A 22,256-nucleotide genomic window follows, 5' to 3' on the forward strand; every position below is an offset into this window, starting at 1 on the left:
GTGAAGATCAGTTGATCGTAAACTGTCCACAGCTTTTCATAAAAGCTTGTTCAGCTCTTTTGAGATGGGGAGAGACTGATATTTTATGCTGACAATTGTCAGAAGCCGATCTTCCAGCCAAAAAGCGCAGCGCAAAATGTTCTAAGGAGTGCTTATTGTAGGTCATGTGCCTCAGTCCAGTTAACAAGTATGGATGTTTAAGTCAACCTATTGCCTCCTGCTAACATAAAGGGAATATGTGGCCAGGCCATGGACTTTCAAATATCTACATATTTTTTTAGCAAACATTAAATTAGCAGTAGCGGGACTCGGGAACGAGCCTGCCCGGGTGCCCCCAAGGAAAGCGGCGATGAAGAGGAGGGGCTTGGAGCACCGGTGGTGGACCCCAGAAGAACAGGATTGGGGCTGCTCTGTGCAAAACAATTGCACAGAGCAGGTAAGGATAGGCATGATTGTTAGTTTTATAAAAAAAAAAAAAAAAATACACCTGAAGGTTTACAACCACTAAAAGGCTGCCAAGTCAATGCTGAGAGGGAAAAAGCGGTGAGCTTAGTCACTGCAGCCCCAGGATACCTAAGATGTTGTTGTTCCTCCAGCACTAAAATTGTGCAATATTTAACTTGCAAAACTCCACATCACAATGCCAGATCTGTCTGCTTATACACGAGATCTGTCACTGCATCATTCGGAAAAGGGGGACTGCAAGAACCGGAATGTGTATAAAGAATAAATGCTGCACTATCACCAATAGTTTATCTGTGAGTAATAGTTAATGTCCGATCTGATGTTCTATGTGTGTTTTCAGCAATCATCACATACTCCGAAAAAAAAAAACTCTCAACCAAACAATAAAACAGCAAAAGTCCATATCATTTTGAATGTAGTAGTCCCCTGCAACAGCCCAGGTAAGTGCTGCAAGAATGTGCAAGTAAGGCTTCATGTACACGGGACGTTTTAAAACCTCCCCTGATCTATTTAACTTGACAGATAGTAAACGACGTTTAAAACCATCTGTTTGCCGCGTTTAAAAAAATATATATTTTTTTTCAAATAGTCAAAAATGTATCTTCATTAAAAACACCTGTAAACGAAACGCGGCTAAAGGCGAGTTACCGCGTTTACAAGCATTTGCCGTTTCAACACCTCCACCACGTTGAATCACCTATTAACCCCCAAAACAAAAGTCAATATGCACTCCAACAATAGATGGACTCCTTTCCATCGGAATCAACAAGGACTCTGACTCTTGAAGAACCTCAGCAGTCCAGGTGGGCGGATGGATAATTTAGTGTGTATTTATGTGTTGAAAGACAACGAGAACCCATACAGTGCCTACTGTTATTAATATAAATATTATATATATATATATATATATATATATATATATATATATATATATATATATATATATATATATAGATTTTTTTTTTTTTTAAACCCACAAAATAAAAAGCCTAAACACATGCATTAAGACTAGACATGAGCCTATATAGCTTCATAAAGTTCCCATCTGTAACCAGGGTAGATGGCAATGGATTGGATCCTTCAATGAAGGATCCAACATTGAAGGATCCAATCCTTAAAGCTATATAGGCTCATGTCTGGTCTTAAAGAGGCTCTTCACCCTGTAAACAAAAATGTAAAAGTCAGCTGCTACAAATACTTTAGCTGCTGACTTTTAAAAAAACACGCACTTACCTGTGCAGGGATCCAGTGATGCCCTCACCCAACCCGGCCCTTTGCTGGTCTTCAGGTGCATGCACGGGCATCCTAACAGTGGGCAGCTGACTGTGACTCCTTGCGGCATCCAACCAGCTGACTACTGCTCATGTGTGAGCCGAGCTGCACCATGCGATTGATCCCGCAGTCTCCTGGGACCTATCACATGTCCCAAGAGGCTGTGGATGGGGGGCTATCTGATCGGAAGCTGGAGCAGGTACCCTCTCCTCCCCAACCCAAAAAAAAAAAAAAAGAAAAAAGAAAAAGCAGAACTTCCCCTTTTGTGAGAGGCTATTTATTTTTACGTTTTTTTTAAATAAAATAACAGTGAGCACTACATAGGTTCTCATTTAACATGTAAATACACACTGAATCATCCCTCCACCCACCTGAGCTGCTGAGGTTCAGAGTCCTTGCTGATTCAGAAGGAAAGGAGTCCATCTAGTGTTGGAGCGTATATTGACCTTTATTGTGGGAGGTCAATACAGAGAGGTGAGAATTTGCAAATAATGGATTCACTGTGGTGGAGACGTTTTGTACTTGCACGTTCTTGCAGCACTTAACTGGGAGTGATATATATCACTACATTCACGATTATATGTACTTTGCTGTTTTATCGTTTATGATTGTTGAGAGTTTTTCAGATTTTTTGATGATTGTTGAAAACACATAGAACATCAGATCCCAGACACTGGTTATTACAGATAAACTATTGGTGATAATGCAGAATTTATTGTTATGCACATGCAAATTATTTTTTTCACTTTATGCATGGAGTTTTAATTATTCACACACTCGTGCGCAGATAAATCACATACACAAAGGTACCAGGAAGTGACAGCTATGCCAATGGTAAAGAAGAGATGGGGGCACAGGCCTGGGCTTGCAGCAGAGAGGATAACAAGAGGGCACTCTGCGATTCGCTAGGCTGGTAAGAATGTTTATTCTAAAATGAACAGCAAAAAAGGTAAAGAGGGATTGGGCAAGATTTTCCATGGGAAGGTGGAAGGTCCTCTTTAAGCACTTGCCTACAGGGCACTTTCACCCCTTTCCTTCCCAGGCCAATTTTCAGCTCTCAGCGCTGTTGCATTTTGAATAACTGCCGGTCATGCAACGCTGTACCCAAACATTTTTATCATTTTTTTTGAGACAGATAGAGCTTTCTTTCGGTGGTATTTAATTGCCACTGAGGTTTTTTATTTTTTGATTAACAGATGAAAAAAGACCAAAAATTTAGGAAAAAAAAAAAGTTTTTTTTAATTTTGGTTATAACATTTTGTAAATAAGTAATTTTTCCCCTTCACTGATGTGCGCTGATGAGGCTGCACTGATGGACACTGATGAGGAGGCATTGATAGGTGGCACTGACTGGCAGCACTGATGGGCACTAATGAAGAGGCATTTATAGGTGGCACTGACTGGCAGCACTGATGGGCACTTTTGCAGCTCCACTGATGATCAGTGCCCCGATTATCAGTGTAGATGTCCCCTGTGTGGATTTGCTGGTTATCGTCTCTCCTCTACACACACGCTGTCAGAGAAGAGGAATGCAGATAACTGGCAAATAGTGTTCACATTGTAATCAGCTGATCACGTGGTAAAGAGCCGCTGTGATTGGCTCTTTACCACGATCTGTGATCAGCTGTCTCTCAAGGGCACAGCGATCACAGATGCCTGCGGATGCACACAGCAAGGGCCGCGCGAGAATTGCAATCACGGGAGGACGTTATGTGACCCTCCCCCCGCAACGCACGACCGTGCTGTAGCCGTTACTTGGCTAAAACGCGATCATGAAGAGGTTAATGGCATCAATGATTATTTTGCAAAACTTGAGCATTGATTGGTCAACAATGCCTGGGGCTGGGGAGAGTAATGGGGGTTTGTTTTAAACCTCATTTAGTGCTTCTTAAGAATATGTAAATACTTGAATGTCCATAGTCTTGCCACAGATTCACTTTAAGCTATTTTACAGCCCATTAGAAAAGAGTGGAGCTGCTGTTAATGGCACAGCCTTTCATGTCAAATTAGAGACAGGGTAACAGAGGGATCTGTAATAAAAAAAACTTTGGTTAGAAGTAGACTTTAGGGCCTCTTAAAAGAGGTTCAATACATGGATATAAGCAGCTGTATAAATCTCCAGCTGAAAAAAAAAACATGGCTGTGTGCCACCACACTGAAATTAGATAAGTAATGACATATGTGCTGCTGGTAAACGTGAAGAACACTTACCATGCAACCTTTGAGAAGACACCACGTAGCTGATGAGGGTGACATCACTTGAGCCCCCTGACTCCAGAGGTATCGGGTGCACGCGAAAGTGCTCTAGCATGTCGAAGATGGTCTGAAACCAGAGGTGCTGCACTCGGCACTGGCCATCCTCGTTCAGGGACAGGCGGAGGTGCTATGGGAGGAGAGAGGGAGTGGAAATGACCCTTTGTGGAAAGAAGAAAGACAGAGTCGGCACAGTAGAGATAAACAGTGACTGACCTTGGCTTTGCCCTGGAAGTTGAAAGTCAGCACGTACTCCCCTCTCCGAGTCTCACTCTGCCTGACCAAAAAGACACCGTGGCTGTTGGTGCCCCCTGCAAGCACAAGCTGGGCTGCTTTAAGTCGTGATAGTGTACCATGGAACCACTGGTACTCAGACAATGGGTGCTCCCCATCTCCAGGTTCCTGCTCTCCTTGGCATAGGAATGAAGCTAGAAAATGGAAATTAAAAAAAAAAAAAAAAAAATACAATATATTTGGAATAGGAGTTAGGGACCTTAGATTGTAAGCTCCTTGAGGACAGGGACTGATGTGAATGCACAATATATGTGTAAAGTGCTGCGTAAATTGACAGCGCTATACAAGTAAAATCTATGGTGTGAACCTCTGTGCTTGTGAATGAAAAGCTATACAAGTACCTGTAATAAATAAATAAAATACAATACATTTCAGAAATAAAAGAACAACAATAGACTTTACAGTATCTACCTTCTAAGATACTAAACTGAAGATACCTGGTCTTATGACCAATAGTGAAAGGTTGATAGGACAGCCTACTGAAATGGTATATATCAATTAAATAAAAGAGTTTGCTGTGCTTGGTATCTATCCTCCTGGGAGTTTTAGGTTTTCCTGTATTTTATATAGAGTGTTCCACTCCTACTGCTTCATTCTACATAATATAAATTAAATGCAACAGGGAAAGCCTGACCTCCTCATAATAGGCACAGCAGGTCTGCAGATCTGGGAACTCAATGCAGGAATCTCACCAAAAGAGAGTCCCAGATAGAAGAGACGGTCAACTGAATCATTTTTCCACCATCTACCTGTATGGACTGACTCCACATCAATAAGGCAAAGCCTATACCTTACCAGGGTTCAATGGTAGCCATTGCTTACTTGATTTTGAAGGCTCAAGCTCCAAGACAGACACCTATGACAAGCCTTAAAATCAGAGGGCCACATGTGAAGTAGGTAGTTTAGGTAGTAAAATTTAACAGTGTTTATGACTTGCTGCTTGCTACAATTTGTGAGAAGGAGTTCCCTTTCCTTTAACAAGGAACCCATTAGAAGACCCTCACTGTACTCACTCCTAAATAAGCAACTGAAATCTAAGCAAACTCTACGCACCTGCAGTGTCTGGGGTGTCTGAGAAAGGGGCCCCCATAGCGTTTTGCGGTCTCTCCCCTTCGTCGATAGGTGCTCGTGGAGGCAGCTCTGGCGGGAGAAGCTCCATAGAGTCAAAGTGTGAGGCGGTTATGGAAACTGAAGTGGGTGAGATGGATGCAGAGGGCCGGTCAGAAAGGCCACCATAGGCTCCTATCAGGGAGTAAAGGAAACAATCACGCAAGGTCCCCCTCACATCTTTTTTCCCAGTGCCAGGAGCTGATGTAACACCTGGTTGGGAAAAGCATGTGACATCACTGGGCCAACCAGCATTGTCCCACTTTTAAAATGATTTTATTTAAATTTATTTTTTTGACACTGTACCTTTACGTCTCACTTTATTGCCATCACAAAGGATGTTCTTCATACCTTGTTATCACAATAAAATTAATTAAAAAAAATAAAAATGTAAAAAGATACAGTGCCAAAAGAATAGCTGGGGCCGTGACAGGACCTCTTTATGGAGAGATCTGGAATCTGCTAGACCCCAGATCTCTCCTCTGCCCTCCAAAGCAGCCAATCTAACCAAGAACGACTTGAGTGACTGCTTTGCAGCCGAAACCAGAAGTGCCGAAAATCCTTGTCGCTTCTGGTTTCATATACAATAGAGCCGATCGAGGAACAGAAATTCTTCCTTCATCTCTATAGTCAGCTGGTGTGACCACCACTGGCAGCAGTTCTAGGCTTCCTGGTGAGACAGGAGAGCCCAAAAACTGCGGCGTACAGTGGTCTGAGGGTGTAGGCCCCCTTCTGCCGCTTGTAAAAGTGAACGAGCAGCTGTTTAGCCACTTCTGATCACTTTTATGAGAGAGACTATCGCTGGAGTTCATCTTGAAGGCCTCTTGCACACTGCTGCCTAAAAACTCAGTGCTTTAGGCATAAAATAAGTAAAATACAGAAGCCCGAGTTGTTGGTCAGCATTTAATGCGTAGATATGCATGTAAACTTTTATTTAAGAGGTTAAAATTCCATTCTGAGAGCCAGAATGTATTTTACTCTTGTAAGTGCAAAAACACGCAAAAAAAGGCAAGAAATTTTGGCCAGAAATACTGATGCTCAATCATCAGTGCCGTGTGCAAGTACCCTAAAGCAAATCTGTCCAGTATGGGAAAAGCACAGGTTCGCTTTAAAAAAAGTTTATCCACTTTGACCTCCTATTACATATTCTAGAACACAAAACAATAAAAAATATCAGTTTTGTGTGTACCAAATCTTTAATCCTTGCCATGCCTTCTGCAGCTGGCAAAAGCTGCTCTCAGGTATTACTAGCAAAACACAGAGATAATATGATCATTGTAAACCAGAAGCTATAAACCCAATTTCTGCTTGAGTCAGGTGACATGCATTAGGTACGTGGCTGACTATACCTTGGCAGAGCTGCTCGTTGCTCTCCGTGGGTAACAGAGGTAGATCCCGGCTGGGCATACTTTCCGAATGGTTTATATGAATAGGTTCTGTGGGGTCAGGTCTTTCCCTACTGAGCAAAAAAAAAAAAAAAAATCATAGGATGTTATTCCTTAGGAGCTAAAAGGATAATATAAAATAAATACGTAATCTACTAAACTTTCAAAAACAAAAATACAAAAAACAAAAATACACAAAAAAAAAAAAAACTTTACTATTGAGTGACGTAAGACCTACCTAGAAATCATGCAGTCCTGTATGTCAGACAGCCAGGATCTCATCTGCAAGGGGTCTACTGACTCCAGGATGTACTCTAAGGAATTCTCTGTCTGGGGATCCAGAAAAATGACCGTCAATGCCAACGCAGAAGAAACTAGTGCAACATAGATCCACTAAGCAAACATGGGGCATATATACATAACTGAACTGCAGAAGTGACAGTGGAGAAGCTGTAAGGAAATGGATTGGCCGCAATGTTCAACAAGAGATAATAGCACTGTGTGTGCGCGCACCTATACACACACAATATATATTTTTTAAATACATACTATATTATATATACACATACATATATACACACACACAATGTGCTAACATTTCTTGTTGACTGTAGCTACCAATTTCCTTTAACTTTTCCACTGTCACTGCTGCAGTGCACAGTTGACAATGAAACAAGAATTCAAAGCTTTCATAACAGAATGCTTTGTATTTTGTGAACGGTTCAGAGAATACAAAGCCTTATGTGAATGGATATGTGGAGAGGAGAGGCTGATAAACCTCCGTGTACAAGAGCCACAGTGATAGAAATATAACAACGGCAGATCTAGCAAGAGCAATAAAATCCGGCATTAATGAAACTGTAAAAAAAATAAATAAAAATTACCAAAAAAAAGCAGAGATAGGTGGGCACTTCACTTTTACATACATTGGGATGAATTTATCAAAACAGGAGCAGCTGTGCATGACAACCAATCAGCTTCTATATTCAGCTTGTTCAGTTAACTGAAAGTGAAAGCAAGAAGTCGATTACAGTGCCTTGAAAAAGTATTCATATCCCTTGAAATTTTCCACATCTTGTCATGTTACAACCAAAAACGTAAATGTATTTTATTGAGATTTTATGTGATAGACCAACACAAAATGGCACATAATTGTGAAGTGGAAGGAAAATGATAAATGGTTTTCAAAAATTTTTACAAATAAATATCTGAAAAGTGTGGCGTACATTTGTATTCAGTCTCCTTTACTCTGATACCCCTAACTAAAATCAGGTGGAACCCATTGCCTTCAGAAGTCACCTAATTAGTAAATAGAGTCCACCTGTGTGTAATTTAATCTCGGATTAAATACAGTTGTTCTGTGAAGCCCTCAGAGGTTTGTTAGAGAACCTTAGTGAGCAAAAACAGCATCATGAAGGCCAAGGAACACACCAGACAGGTCAGGGATAAAGTTGTGGACAAGTTTAAAGCAGGGTTAGGTTTAAAAAAAAAATATCCCAGGCTTTTAACATCTCACGGAGCACTGTTCAATCCGAAAATGGAAAGCGTATGGCACAACTGCAAACCTACCAAGACATGGCCGTCCACCTAAACTGACAGGCCGGGCAAGGAGAGTATTCATCAGAGAAGCAGCCAAGAGGCCCATGATAACTCTGGAGGAGCTGCAGAGATCCACAGCTCTGGTGGGAGAATCTGTCCACAGGACAACTATTAGTCGTGCTCTCCACAAATCTGGTCTTTATGGAAGAGTGGCAAGAAGAAAGCCATTGTTGAGAGAAAGCCATAAGAAGTCCTGTTTGCAGTTTGTGAGAAGCCACGTGGGGTACACAGCAAACGTGTGGAAGAAGGTGCTTTGGTCAGATGAGACCGAAATTGAACTTTGTTGGCCTAAAAGCAAAACTCTATGTGTGACGGAAAACTAACACTGTATATCACCCTGAACACACCATCCCCACTGTGAAGTATGGTGGTGGCAGCATCATGTTGTGTGGATGCTTTTCTTCAGCAGGGATAGGGAAGCTGGTCAGAGTTGATGGGAAGATGGATGGAGCCAAATACAGGGCAATCTTAGACAAGGCAAAAGACTTGAGACTGGGGCAGGGGTTCACCTTCCAGCAGGACAATGATCATTAAACATACAGCCAGAGCTACAATGGAATGGTTTAGATCAAAGCATATTTATGCGTTAGAATGGCCCAGTCAAAATCCAGACCTAAATCCAATTGAATCTGTGGCAAGACTTGAAAATTGCTGTTCACAGACGCTCTCCATCCCATCTGATAGAGCTTGAGCTTTTTTGAAAGAAAATGGGCAGAAATTTCCCTCTTTAGATGTGCAAAAAGAATTGCAGCCGTAATTGCAGTGAAAAGTGGTTCTACAAAGTATTGACTCAGGGGGGCTAAATACAAATGTACACCACACTTCACACTTCACATATTTATTTGTAAAAAAAATTGAAAACCATTTATTATTTTCCTTCCACAATGTGTTCCACTTTGTGTTGGTCTATCACATAAAATCCCAATAAAATACATTTAAGGTTTTGATTGTAAAATGACAAAAATGTGGAAAATTTCAAGGGGTATGAATACTTTTTCAAGGCACTGTAGTTGCCATGCACATCTACTCCAGATTCTGGCTGCTCCAGGTTTATTGTTTATTATATTAACCACTTGAAGACCAGGCATTTTTTTTACAAAGTTTAAATTAGTATTTTTTACTAGAAAATTACTCAGAACCCCCAAATATTATATATATATATATTTTTATAGCAGAGACCCTAGAGAATAAAATGGCAATCGATGCAATATTTTGTCACACTGTATTTGCACAGCGGTCCTTCAAACGCAATTTTTTGGGAAAAAATACACTTCAATTAATTTTAAAAAAAAATACACAATATTTACCCCAATTTTTTGTATAATGTGAAAGATGATGTTACATCGAGTAAATCGATATCTTACATGTTATGCTTTAAAATTACGCACGCTCGTGGAATGGCGACGAATGACAGTACTTAAAAAATCTCCATAGGCGACACTTCAAAAATGTTTACAGGTTACCTATTTAGAGTTACAGAAAAGGTCTTGCACTAGAATTATTGCTCTCGTTCGAATGAGAAAACATCCCTTGTAATAGAAATAAGGATCACAGGTCCCCAAATCTATCATTTACCCATAAAAACAAAAGATCAAAAAATAAATAAAATTATTTTTGAACTGTCGCTTTAACGAAAAAAAAAAAAAAATTATTATGGCCTGAGAACAGGAAGTGACGTCAGAGGTCGCTCCAGTCCTCCAAGTGCATAGAGATGAGTAGCAGCCATCTTGGCGTCACTCTTCTCTATGCCCAAAGGCACCATTGGATCGCTCCCAGGCTTTACTGATGGGTCAAGTAAGCTTAAGAACGTCTGGGAAGCTGCGGGATCACCCTTCCCGCCGCTTCTAAAATCGATCTCGCAGCGAATCCTATCTTACACAGAATCAGTCATAGTAAACAAAAAATACCAGGGTTATGGCAGCAAGCTGCTGCCAATACTCCGGTATTTAACAAAGTAATGATATATTTTTACTATGGGCTGGTCGTCAAGTGGTTAAGGACTGTATTTCAAGGTAATCGTCATATCATTAGATTATATTATATATATATATATAATTATATATATATATATATATATATATATATATATATATATATATATATATATATATACGAAATCTAACCACTTTATTCTAAACTACAAGAAAGATACCACTTAAAAAAAGAGACCCTGTCACTTGGTCCATTCTCTCGCCATCATAATAGGGCTTCCGGATATGTGGAAGCCCTAACCTTCCCTAGGTGACCACGCTCAGGTCTGAGCAGCCAATCGCTAGGCCTCAACACGGTCACGTATGTTGCCATGATGTCATCCTGGTCTAAGGTTCGATACCAGTTGACACTGATGCTTAGACAGACAGGGAAGCTGCAATAAGAAGGTGGCAAGAGAATGTGGCTGGGTAAGTAAGGGTCAGTCTCATTTTAATATACAGCAATAGTGTTCAAAAATCACAATCAATTTTTGCTTTTAGAGTTAAATAAAAGAAAAGAAGCCCTGCCTGTTCCATCATGGCTCCTTACCTTCAACACAAATGTGTTTTCCTTGTCTGGCATCTCCAATGACGTTGTGGTCCGTACGTCAGCAATAGACGTACATGGGATGCTGACCCGTGGCTTTGTGGCCTAAAATGTAAAAAGAAGGGAAAACGTAAAAGAAAAAAAAAAAGTAAATGAAGTATATGGGGACATATAGCAGGCACCAGAACAGTCACCATTAGTTTTTCAGGATCTCTGCCCTGTGCTGCTGGGTACAGAGCCGGTAGGCATGCTTCTCCAATATGACAGGGCTTGGGAGCTCAGCAATCTATAGGAGCATGCCCAAGCCTCTTCATAGAAGTCAGATATTGATGAGAAGTTCTGTGGCCTCTTAAAGTGGTTGTACACCCTGTACAACCACTTTTACCTACAGGTAAGCCTATATTAAGGCTTACCTGTAGGTGCTTGAAATATCTCCTAAATCTCCACGGTTTAGGAGATATTTACAAAAGACCCGAGCGCGGGAGAGACCTCGCGCGACTTCAGCCAGTCACAGAGCCGGAGTTTGCGGCCCCGGAAGGGTGAAGATGGACGCTCCCTGCTAGTGGGGACAACGGAGACATCGCCGGCTTCGGTTTCAGGTAAGTGACACATAATGGGCTACTATGCATCGCATGTTTTACCTTTGAAGGGAAATAAAGAGGAAGTAAAACCCACCAGGGTTTACTTCCTCTTTAAGATGCCATCTCTCATCATAAAATAGCCGGGCAAGAGAAAAACATGGAGAGATTTTGCTTTCACTTCCCGAAGACGCAACAGGAAAGGAGAGGAAATCTTTACAAAGTGAGAGGAATTCCCCACCAAGTTATTTCTCTCTTGAACATGCCTCCCCATTGAAAGATTTAAAGTGTATGTAAACCCTTGCCTTGTAAAACAACCCATTCAGGTTAAAATAGAAATAAAAAGAGAAAACATTTGTGTATAGATTTAAAAAAAAAAAAAATTATAAATACTTTTTTTCCCCTTTTTTCAGAAGTGATCGCATTCCCTTTGTTCTCAGCTACATAGGAACTACAAGTCTGATCATAGAGATGGGCTCAGGCGTGTGCAGTGACGGCTTCCTGGCTCGATTGCTCAGGTGGGTTGGGACAAAGATCCGAACATACCTGAGCCCATCCCTATCTGATCATTGGAGGAGAGCAGGCTGAGTTCCCAACATAGCTTGAGAATTGACCATGCTGTGTTCTTCTGCTTAGTGCAGGAACACCAGCGATACAAAGAGAACAGGATACTTCTTCATACAAGTACATGGTATAGCAGGTACATATCAGGAATATGAAATGTTGGGTTTACATACTCTTTAACCTTTATTCTGTTATGGTGACAACTCATATTTCTGGGCTTTTTATCACTTTCAAGTTCAATGACAACATCAGGACAAATATAGTGAACCTCCTCAAAGATCGCGGGTGCAATATCAGGCTCCTGCAGACACGTTGTGCAGCTTTTGCCTGTAGCTCCGTACAGGCTTTCAGTTAGAAAGTTGGAGGATGTGTCAATGGACTACGAGTGAACCAATTTGCACTGGTAGTCGACTGAGAACTACAAGCTGTCTACCACTGTGTGGAAAGGACTTGTAGTTAACTCATTCGCAGATCACTGTGAATGAAGGATGCAGTTGTGCGGGCTGAACCCCGCATAGCCATACCGCCAATCCTAAATGTTACCCTAAATCAGTGGTTGCCAACTTATTAGTTAAAGGGGGCCTCAAATGCGGCCCCTGACATCACCAAAGGGTTACACAATGTTCAATATATGTAATGCTGGAGGAGACCGTCTGAGACTGCAGACCTAAAAGAGGAATTGAGGGTCAGAGAGTGTGGGCAGGATACATTGTTGGTTGGGGATATGCTGCAGAAGACAAAATGTAACTAGGAAGATGTTACATGAGGCTAGTAGAGATCAATGCTATTACCCTAATCAATGTTCCCACTACAGATTGCTGAGGTATGGAGGGCCACACATCATTTACCCAAGGTTAGGTGCTGCAAGTTGGGCACCAGGGACCTAAATAGAGGTGCAACATGTTCCTAAAGATGAACTTATCTTTTAGAAGGAAACCTTTTCTGACTCTTCAGTGTTAGAATACTTGACGGCTGACTGTCATCCAACCCAGCAGCTTCAATACTCTAGGCCAGTGTTTCTCAACTCCAGTCCTCAAGGCGCCCCAACAGGTCATGTTTTCAGGATTTCCCTCAGATGAAATGGCTGTGGTAATTACTAAGGAAGTGAAGCTGATCAAATCACCTGTGCAAAATAATGGAAATCCTGAAAACATGACCTGTTGGGGCGCCTTGAGGACTGGAGTTGAGAAACACTGCTCTAGGCCACTAACCCAGAACAAACATGCAGATAACAGCCCCTGACTTTCCTGAACTGCATACTTGTTCTAGTGGTTCAGTCCCCGAGTACCCTCTCCATCGCGGATTTTGTTATAACTCACCTTGGGAGGAATGTAGAACTCCAATAGACACCCATCGATCTCAGGTTTTCGCAGGAGAAGCCGGCACTTCTGCCACCGAGCCCGGCTGCTGCTGTTCACCTCTTCTGCCACCACGAAGTTCAAAACCCCTTCCCGCCGCACGTCCCGCAGCTCCAGCCTGGGGGCCGGAGGTCTACTTAGCCGCAGCTTCTCAAACCTGTGTGTCCATCGCTCTCCGCTTGCCCTACCGGCTGAGGAATTGCAGTTGCTGTTGGCCCCTGTCTCGTCGGTGGGGGACTCCGCCGAGCTTCTCCACTGCAGAATACCCCGGACGCTACCCCGTACGCTGCGGCTAACATTACGCAGCGAGAAGCGCTTCTTCAGGCGCGGTTTGGCCGTGGTCGAAGAGGTGGAGACGTCCTCTGAGCTGTGGGACTGACTGCTGGACAGGCCGGAGGTGATCCCAGAGGAGTCCTGGCGAGGCTGAGTCTCCACTGGCGATGCCAGGGAGGAGTCACTGCAGGTCTCCGACAGGTCCCTGGTCGAGGTCTGAGCGCCTGTAAACGGAGCGATGCTGCAGCGAGTGGGAGAAGGGCCATCCTGGATATGGGTCTTGTTCACCTCCGTTTCAAAGTGCTCCACGAAAAACTCGGCAAACCGTCTTGAGAAGCTGCTCTCGGCTCCCGGTGTGGCGTACTGTGGATTCTCGCTCAGGAAGACCCGGAACCGTCGGGCGAAGTCAAGAGCAGCAGCATGGGCGTGAATCTCACAGAACTCCTTCCAGTTCGGAGATGGAGAGCTGGGTCCCTCTAGGGGCAAACTACCATTCATCGTGGGGGCTCCAGCTGGATCAGCTGCTAAACAAAAACAGAGAAAGAGAGGAACAAACTGATTAGAGGAGCATGTTCACCAAAACGAGGGAAAATGCTAAAAAATTACAAGCATTTAAACAACTCAACCTCTGGAAGATTTACCCCCCTTCATGACCAGGTAATTTTTTGCGATACGGCACTGTGTTACTTTAAAACGGTTGTATATCCAGAAGAAAAAAAAAACCTATAAGGCAAAGGCATAATGAGCTAGTATGCACCGCATACTAGCTCATCATGAAACACTTACCTTAGAACGAAGCCCTAGCACTGTCTCCCAGTCAATGCCGAGGGAGCTGACATTTTGCCTTGGTGATTCTTCAGGGTTCGTGGCTCCGGAGCTGTGAGTGGCTGGAGCCGCGATGATGTCACTCCCGCACATGCACATGGGAGTCTTCTTTCCGGCAAGGAGCGCATGCGCCGCTGACGTCAGCAGCTGCATGCAAGGTGAATATCTCCTAAACCTTAGAAGTTTAGGAGATATTATAGGCTTACCTGTAGGTAAAAATGTGCTAAAGGGGTATACAACCACTTTAACTGACAATTGTGCTGTCATGCAATGCTGTTCATAAATTACATTTATGTCCTTTTTTATCCCACAAATAGAGCTTTCTTTTGGTGGTATTTGATCATCCCTGCATTTTTAATTTTTTTGTGCTATAAAACAAAAAAAGATCGACAATTTTGAAAAAAAAACAAAACAATTTTTTACCTTCATGCTTGAAAACATATCCAATAAATTTTTTTTTTTAAAAAATCTAAATTTCGTCATAAAATTTAGACCAATATGTATTCTGCTACATATTTTTGGTACAAAATCTCAATTAACGTATATTGATTGATTTGTACAAAGGTCCAAGATTATCCAACTATAATAAGCATTCAGTTTACGATTTATTTTTGTAATAGTAATGGCGGCGACTAGTGACTTATAGCGGGACTGCGATATTGCGGTGGACATTTTGACGCTGACACTTTGTGAGAACCAGTGACACCAATATAGTGATCAGCGCTTAAATATGCACTGTCACTGTGCTAATGACACTGGCTGGGAAGGGGTTAAACATTAGGGGGAGATCAAAGGGTTAAATGTGTGCCTAGCCAGTGTTTTTGTGTGAACTATGCTGTGCTTCTACTAGGGGAAGTGATACATTTTCTTTCCCTGCTTTGCAGGGAAAGAAAATCTATTACATCCAAGCTGACAGGACGGAGCTCTGCCTTGTTTACATAGTCTTACGTGTTTACATGTCTCTGTGACCGCATCACAGAAAATGGCCACTGACAAATGACGGAGTGATCACTTGTAAACAAATCGGCGTCATGTCCGGTTCCTCTATCCCCTCTCTGCACCGATCGGTACAGTAAGAGTGGAGGGGGGAAGAGATCGGGTGCAGCAGCCCTGTAGGCTGGATCTGTAGTGTCCACAGCGTTGCTCTGTGCCTATTGTAGCCTCAGCCAACCATACTCAGCCATCCCCATTCACGGCTCACCCATCCCCATTAGTGCTCATCCATGCCACATCAGTTTTCATCCATGCCACTACAGTGCCTCACAAAAAGTGTAATAGGTAGTCAAATTAGATTTGAAATTTATGCCCCTAGAACACCTAACGGTGCTCCCTGCATGTTGGGCCTCTGTATGTGGCCAGGCTGTAGAAAAGTCTCCCACATGTGGTGTCGCCATACTCAGGAGGAGTGGGAGAATCTATTTTGGGGTTTAATTTTTGGCATGTACATGCTATGTGTTAGAAATATTGTATAAATGGACAACTTTGTGTAAAAAAAAAAAAAAAAATAAAAAATAAAAAACACACGTTTTCATTTTCTTTCCACATTTTCTAAAAACTTGTAGAAAAAAAATGACATGTTCAAAAGACTCATCATGGCTCATAGATTATACGTTGGGGTGTTTTCTTTCCAAAATTGGGTCATTTTTGGGGCGTTTCCATTGTCCTGGTTGCTCCAGGGCCTTCAAAGGTGCAAGAGGTAGTCAAGAAATTATATGTGTAATTTATGCTCCCAGAACACCTGAAGGTGCTCATTGCATGTTGGGCCTCTCTATGTGGCCAGGCTGTGTAAACGTCTCACACATGTGGTATCGCCATACTCAGGAGGAGTAGCAGAATGTATTTAGGGGTGTAATTTGTGGTATGCATATGCTGTGTGTGAGAAATAACCTGCTAATATGACAATTAGCAGAAATAACCTGCTAATATGACAATTCTTTTGATTTCGCAAAGAATTGCTAAATTTTATAACAGCAACTAAGAAAAACGCATTTTTCTTACAGAATTTTCAGCCTTTTTTCTTTTATAGCACAAACAATAAAAAACCCAGTGGTGATTAAATACCACCAAAAGAAAGCTCTATTTGTGTGAAAAAGGACAACAATTTTAAATGGGTACAGTGTTGCATGACTGAGTAAGTGTCATTCAATATGTGGGAGCACTGAAAGCTGAAAATTGGTCGGGTTAGGAAGGGGGTTTAGGTGCCCAGTGGGTAAATGGTTAATGAGGCAACAGATTCCCTTTCAAGCCAGCAGTTCTTCATACTTGGTGGAGTTGTACATGGGGCAACGGGTAATCTGCCATTCATTGATGGTAATCCCTGTGTACCGAGATACTACCAATAATTTGGTGCTGATTAATGACCCCCCCTCCCGGGAAAATAACAGCCCATCATTGTACGATCCTCCCATATGCTGGACTACAGTCTTCACCATGTTATCTGCCCAAGGCATGATCTTATCATCTGAGAACGAATCCACAACTGGGTTAGTAAAAGTAGATTGTGTAATGGTTATTGCACAAGACATGCAAATAAACAGAGATTACAAGTTATACTTAGAACAAGGAAACATTACTGAAGAAATAAGGAAGAGGCCACGGCTCTATTCTCCTATTTCTGGAATTGCTAATGACCTGGCCGTGTCTGGCTTAAAGCAGAAGTTTCCTCTGCTGACATTCTGCCCTCGTTTCCCTTTTTGCCCCCTTCATGAACAAGCTAATGAAATGTTTAAATAAAACCTTTCCGCTTTCATTATATAACAGATTTTAGATCCAGTGATGTCACTTATGGGTCTCTCTGCTTCTCTATGCAATGCAGGAAGATCATAGTTGGTAAGAGGGGCCAGCAGGGAGCAGTACATAGCTTTCTGATTACATCACAGCACCTTGCCTCAGTACCCCTCTCCAGAGCCCCCTGTCCTGATGGGCTGGATCTTGGGAGCAGTTATGCAAATATCAAAATATCCTGATGGGTGGGTGTCAACCTTGAAGGGTGGGAGTTCCTAGGCAGGCTGCATTTACCCCAGGTAATGACCACGTGTGATGCTGAGCCTCCATAATTGGAAAAACGTAAATTCCTTACTTCCTATTTTGGCTGTGGGACAGGAAGTAAAGAAAAATCTCCCCAAAGGGACACATAGCAAAAATAAAAATTCACACAGGTTATAACCCTCCCTTACTCTAAATTAATCTAAATCGTTTTGTAAACCACCTCCCGCCCACCGTATTGACAACAGTCAGGCGCAAGGTGGCTCCCTCTTTCTGGGACGAGTATGAGAGAGGGTTTCACTATGTCAGATCTAACTAGTTGTGGTTGCCACATCCCTAGTGTACAATTGAGAAAAAGAGAAATCCCCCTTCCATGGGACTTTAAAGGCAAAACACACACTTAATACAAATGAGATCAATTTTATTCAGTTTATAAAAAAAAAGTTTGATCATGCAAATGATCGATGATTAAAAAACATCAAATGTTATATGAAGAATACATACAGAAAACAAGAAAAAACAAAAAAACAATAATTTGCATAAACAATATGACAATAGTAATACTCTCCGATATATAGTAATCCCCGGTACCCGACGCGTTTCTGGTTAAACACCTTTGTCAGGGGTATATGATAGGAGTGATTATAGTCACAATTTGTTTTTGCAAATGGTTCCAACAACAACAACAAAAAAAAGGTGAAGCAACTGCGCAAAAGGGGGCGTAGGTGGGGGTCAAAAACAAGGAGCAGTAGAATCATAGAACACAATGAGTTCCAGGGTTGGTATCTGCCAATGTTCAATATCAAATGGAGGTAGGTGATCAGAGCTTTCAATGAGGCTCTTAATTAGTCAATGACACAGGGATATCCAAGTGTCATGTGTGTGCATCATCCCCTGTAATTGTATATATGGATCCCAAACCTGGCGTCTGCCCGCTCTGCAGTGCTTCAGGGACGATGTCGTCCCACTCGCACGCTGGGTGCCCGCAGCAATCGGCGGTGCACGGTGTCCCTGGGACACCACGCATCAATCTCGGTAAAGAGCCGATGACGAGGCTCTTTACCCATGTGATCAGTTGTGTCCAATCATAGCTGATCACATTTAAACAAGGGAACGCCAGTTATCGGAATTCCTTTCCTCGCGCTGAGAGTGTGAGGAGAGGAGAGCCGATCAGCGGCATTTCCTCACAGGGGAGAACGGCACAAATAATAAGGGCACTGATCATCAGTGCAGCCCCAACAGTGTCCAGCAGTGATGCCAGTCATTGCTGCCTTTCAGTGCCTGCTCATCAGTACCACCCATCAGTTCTGCATATAAGTGCCTCATCATCAGTGCTACATTTTAGTGCCTCCTCATCAGTGCCCATCAAAACCCAGTGGTGATTAAATACCACCAAAAGAAAGCTCTATCTGTCTTAAAAAAAATGATAAAAATTTTGTTTGGATACAATGTTGCATGACTGCGCAATTGTCATTCAAAATGTGACAGTGCTGAAAGCTGAAAATTGGCCTGGACAGGAAGGGGGTAAAAGTGCCCGGTATTGAAGCAGTTAAATTGCCTTTTGTTTTACTTTCATGAAAAGTGAGTAAGGATGAAGGTCTGATTTAAAATATGTTGTCATCATTTTGGGATGTCACCGCCTTCAGTATCCTCAAAAAAAAAAAAAAATCTTTTTTTTATGCCCCACACACTTACAGATTTCGTGCCTAGGTGAGACTAGCGTACTCCCAGACTACTAGAAGGTGTGACAGATGCCTTAGGACAATCCACAGCATCTGTTCATGCACTGTGGTGCATCATCAAGGGGCGGGCTGGCTGGCTGTCTCCAGTTCTTGCAGCTGGTTATTTGATGACGCGCCGCAGTGTACCCACGTCACTGGGGGGCCGGCTGCAAGAACCAGGAAGAGACAGTCAGCTCCCAATGATGAAGATGGCAGCATGGGACTAGGTGTGCAGCAGCAGAGGGGTGGATCGCTACAGGACATCGCTGGATTCGCTGGGCCTGTTAATATTCTTTTGTTTTGTTTTTTGTGGATGGCCAGGAGAAAAAGGAAAAAATGTGGGGGGGGGGGGGAGCACACACATAAGGGGGAGAATTATTTTTCTTAAAACATCTTGCTGATCGTCTGAGAAAATACGTCATGATTTTATGACGGTATACCGGGGTAAAGGCCTCAACTAGATGCAATATCTCCGGCATAAAAATTTTCCTCAGCTGCTGCGCTTTCCTATAAAAGTAAGCCAAGTGGCTGAGCAGCCGCTGGATCACTTTTAGAAGCGGCGGGAGGGGTGCGAAGCATAGGAACCAATCCGGGGGTTGTGGTGGCTCGCTGTAGAGATTAGCAGAGGAAAGATGGTCTCCGCTCACCTCTATGTCCTTGGAGGCCGCGAGTGACGTCACATCGTCACTTTCGGGTCAAGGCTAAATGTTAACAAAACCATTCTTTTTTTGAAAAGCATTAGATCAATGTTTTGTTTTGTTTTTTGATCTGACGCTTTCCACTGTAGATGAGAGATGTGGGGTCTAATTGCCCCCAGGTCTCTAAAGAGGACCTGTCATGCTTTTACATTTCTTGCATAAAAGTGATCAAAAAAAGTAATAAAAAAAAAAATATATACGTAGGTCACGCCCACATATGTAAATGGTGTCCGTACCACACATGTGAGGTATTGTTGCAAACGTTATAGCGAGAGCAATAATTCTAGCACTAGACCTCATTTGGAACTGTAAATTGGTGTAAACAAGAACAATGAAATGGATCGCTGCTGCAGGCAAGTATGATAATCCACCAGAAAGGAAGGGCTCGGTGCTAGCTCCGGCTCACAACTGTGAATATGTAGACCAAGTAGAAAAAATAGCTGCACACCAAAATCTATCCAACAGGTTTATTGAAAGACTGCCACCTGGACTAAAGCAACGGGTAAACTTTTTACGTACCCTAGTTTGTCGCCATTCCACAAGTTTTAAAATTTTGATTCAATTTAATTTTAAAGCATAACATGTTAGGTATTTATTTACTTACCTTAAAAGGAGTTGTAAAGGCAGAAAGTGTTTTATCTTAATGCATTTTATGTAGCAGTCTCCCCAGCACCCCCTAATACTTACATGAGCCCCATCTCAATCCAGCGATGTCCACGAGTGTGTAAGCCATCTGGGAATCTCCTCCTGATTGGCTGAGACACAGCAGTAGCGCCATTGGCTACCGCAGCTGTCAATCAAAGTCAGTTAGCCAATCAGGGGAGAGAGGGGGTGGGGCTGGGTCAGGGCTCTGTGTCTGAATGCACACACAAAACTGTGACTTGGCTAGGATGCCCCCATAACAAGCCGCTGGCTGTGGGAGCACTCGACAGGAGGGAGGGGCCAGGAGCAGGGAAGAGGGACCCCGAGAATAGGAGGATCCGGGGCTGCTCTGTGCAAACCTACTTCACAGAGGAGGTAAGTATAATGCCCCGTACACACGTTGGGATTTTCCGACGGAAAATGTGTGATAGGACCTTGTTGTCGGAAATTCTGATCGTGTGTAGGCTCCATCACACATTTTCCATCGGATTTTCCGACACACAAAGTTTGAGAGCAGGATATAAAATTTTCCGACAACAAAATCCTTTGTCGGAAATTCCGATCGTGTGTACACAAATCCGACGACAAAGTGCCACGCATGCTCAGAATAAATAAAGAGATCAAAGCTATTGGCCACTGCCCCGTTTATAGTCCTGACGTACGTGTTTTACGTCACCGCGTTCAGAATGATCGGATTTTCCGACAACTTTGTGTGACCGTGTGTATGCAAGACAAGTTTGAGCCAACATCCGTCTGAAAAAATCCTAGGATTTTGTTGTCGGAATGTCCGACTGTGTGTACGGGGCATAACAGGTATGTTTTTGTTTGTTTTTTTTAAAATGAGACTTTACAATCACTTCAACATCATCTTTCATATTTTTCACAAAAAAATGGGATATATATATATATATAATATAAATATAAAGTTATTTTTTTATTCTTATTTTTTTTTAATGCATTAAAGTGTTTTTTTTTTTCCAAAAAAAACTGCATCTGAAGAACCGCTACACAAATACTGTGCGACATAAAAAAATTACAACAAGCGCCATTTTATTCGGAAAAAAAAAGAAAATTATATATTTAATGTTTGGGGGTTCTAAGCAATTTTACAGCAAAAAAAATACTGATATTTACTTGTAAATAAAAAGGGTCAGAATAGGTCTGGTCCTTAAGTAACTAACAAGGGAACGAGGGCCCCAAGCTGAAGCTCATTATTGGTGGCAGAAGAGCACTTAAAGTGACACTAAACAATATTCTTCCTCCAAAAAACAATCCATACACATCCTCTACTTAATGGCCCTGTAATCTATTTTTCATGAAATGGTTTCTGTGTTTCTGTTCTTCCTTCTATTGACCTCTGTGACCTCTTGAACCTCTCCTTTTCCCCTTCACATCTGTTTGTTTGGAAAGAGCAGTGCATGTTAGTTCTGGCCATGTACATTGCACATCCCATAGTCTGTCTCTGGAGCGAGCAAGAGAGGGTGGCTACGTTCCTACATACATTGGGACAATGGAGAGCGGACGTAGCCACCCTCTAACAGAAAGTCAGATAACCGCAGCAAAAAAAAAAAAAAAAAAATTGTGGATTTGGAGTCCGAGAGCAATAGAAGGGACTTTAATAGATATGAATACATACTTGAATTAAAAAAAAAAATTAAATCAAGTGACAAGGCCAAAATGTTTATTTATAAATGATATACTTTATTTTTGGATAGGGTGG

At 42.3% G+C, this 22,256-nt stretch overlaps 1 protein-coding gene across 3 annotated transcripts in view; it reads right to left on the reverse strand.

The window, feature by feature from the left end:
• SH2B1 (SH2B adaptor protein 1) overlaps positions 1–22,256 on the reverse strand; it is a 46,011-nt gene that overhangs the window by 15,065 nt on the left and 8,690 nt on the right. For 2 of the 3 annotated variants that reach the window (XM_073636218.1, XM_073636220.1), the window contains exons 2-8: positions 13,354–14,189; positions 10,896–10,997; positions 7,015–7,106; positions 6,741–6,850; positions 5,338–5,526; positions 4,207–4,418; positions 3,949–4,120 (exon numbers count right to left, since the gene is read on the reverse strand). In XM_073636218.1, the coding sequence (XP_073492319.1) occupies positions 3,949–4,120; positions 4,207–4,418; positions 5,338–5,526; positions 6,741–6,850; positions 7,015–7,106; positions 10,896–10,997; positions 13,354–14,163 (1,687 nt within the window). In that variant the 5' untranslated portion in view covers positions 14,164–14,189. The remainder of the gene's footprint in view (positions 1–3,948; positions 4,121–4,206; positions 4,419–5,337; positions 5,527–6,740; positions 6,851–7,014; positions 7,107–10,895; positions 10,998–13,353; positions 14,190–22,256) is intronic. The other variant, XM_073636219.1, reaches the window with a different exon arrangement.

The sequence above is a fragment of the Aquarana catesbeiana genome, linkage group LG06 (genome assembly GCF_042186555.1).
Source record: "Aquarana catesbeiana isolate 2022-GZ linkage group LG06, ASM4218655v1, whole genome shotgun sequence".
Taxonomy (NCBI): domain Eukaryota; kingdom Metazoa; phylum Chordata; class Amphibia; order Anura; family Ranidae; genus Aquarana; species Aquarana catesbeiana.